General features: G+C 68.8%; 1 protein-coding gene across 1 annotated transcript in view; it reads left to right on the top strand.

Annotated features, from left to right (window-relative positions):
- Positions 1-81: 81 nt before the first annotated feature.
- LGALS4 (lectin, galactoside-binding, soluble, 4) overlaps positions 82-721 on the top strand; it is a 1,168-nt gene continuing 528 nt past the window's right edge. Inside the window, exons 1-4 of the mRNA XM_010566436.1 lie at positions 82-120; positions 203-232; positions 359-447; positions 533-698. Coding sequence (XP_010564738.1) covers positions 82-120; positions 203-232; positions 359-447; positions 533-698 — 324 coding nt within the window. The remainder of the gene's footprint in view (positions 121-202; positions 233-358; positions 448-532; positions 699-721) is intronic.

The raw sequence follows: 721 nt of genomic DNA, 5'->3' as shown, positions 1-721 counted from the left end.
TGGGGGTCACCCTGGGGGGCATCCAGCTGTTTTGGGGGTGACCCCCTCATCCCTCTTTCTGCTTCGCCCCCTCTCCAGGACATGCCGCAGACCATCCCCTACCATCATAGCAACCTGCCGGTGAGTGCTGGGGGGGGGGCACAGCCTGGACCCCCCTGCCCTGTCCCCATGTCCCCCACTGACCCTCTTGCGTCTCCCACAGGTGATGATGCAGCCGCCCACCGTCCACCCGGTGAGTAGGGGGGACCCTGGCTGGTGGGGGGGGGGGCACACACGACACAGGGTGTCTGTTGGGGTCCTGGGGGGCTGGGAAGGGGGGTCCTGTCCCCATCCCAGCCCCCTCCTTTGTCCCTTGCAGCCTGTGCCGTTCGTGGCCACCATCCCAGGGGGGCTCATCCCCAAGAAAACCATCGTGGTGAAGGGCTACATCCCCCCTGATGCTGAAAGGTATTTGGGGGGGGGAGAAGGGACCCCCACCCCCTTCCCTGGGGTGCCCACCCCCCCGCCCCCCCCTGTCCCCCCCCCCCCCCAGGTTCCACATCAACCTGCGGGCAGGTCCCGGGGGGGACGTGCTGCTGCACTTGAACCCGCGCCTGGACAAGGGGGTGGTGGTGCGCAATAGCCTGCTGGGGGGGGTCTGGGGGTCCGAGGAGCAGGACCTGCCCCACAACCCCTTCCAGCGTGGCCGGTACTTTGACGTGAGTGCACGGGGCGGGGGGGG

Source organism: Haliaeetus leucocephalus, unplaced genomic scaffold, assembly GCF_000737465.1.
Source record: "Haliaeetus leucocephalus isolate CR32 unplaced genomic scaffold, Haliaeetus_leucocephalus-4.0 Scaffold210, whole genome shotgun sequence".
Lineage (NCBI taxonomy): Eukaryota > Metazoa > Chordata > Aves > Accipitriformes > Accipitridae > Haliaeetus > Haliaeetus leucocephalus.
The sequence above is the reverse complement of the archived record's forward strand: the minus strand, read 5'-3'. Positions and strand labels throughout refer to the sequence as shown.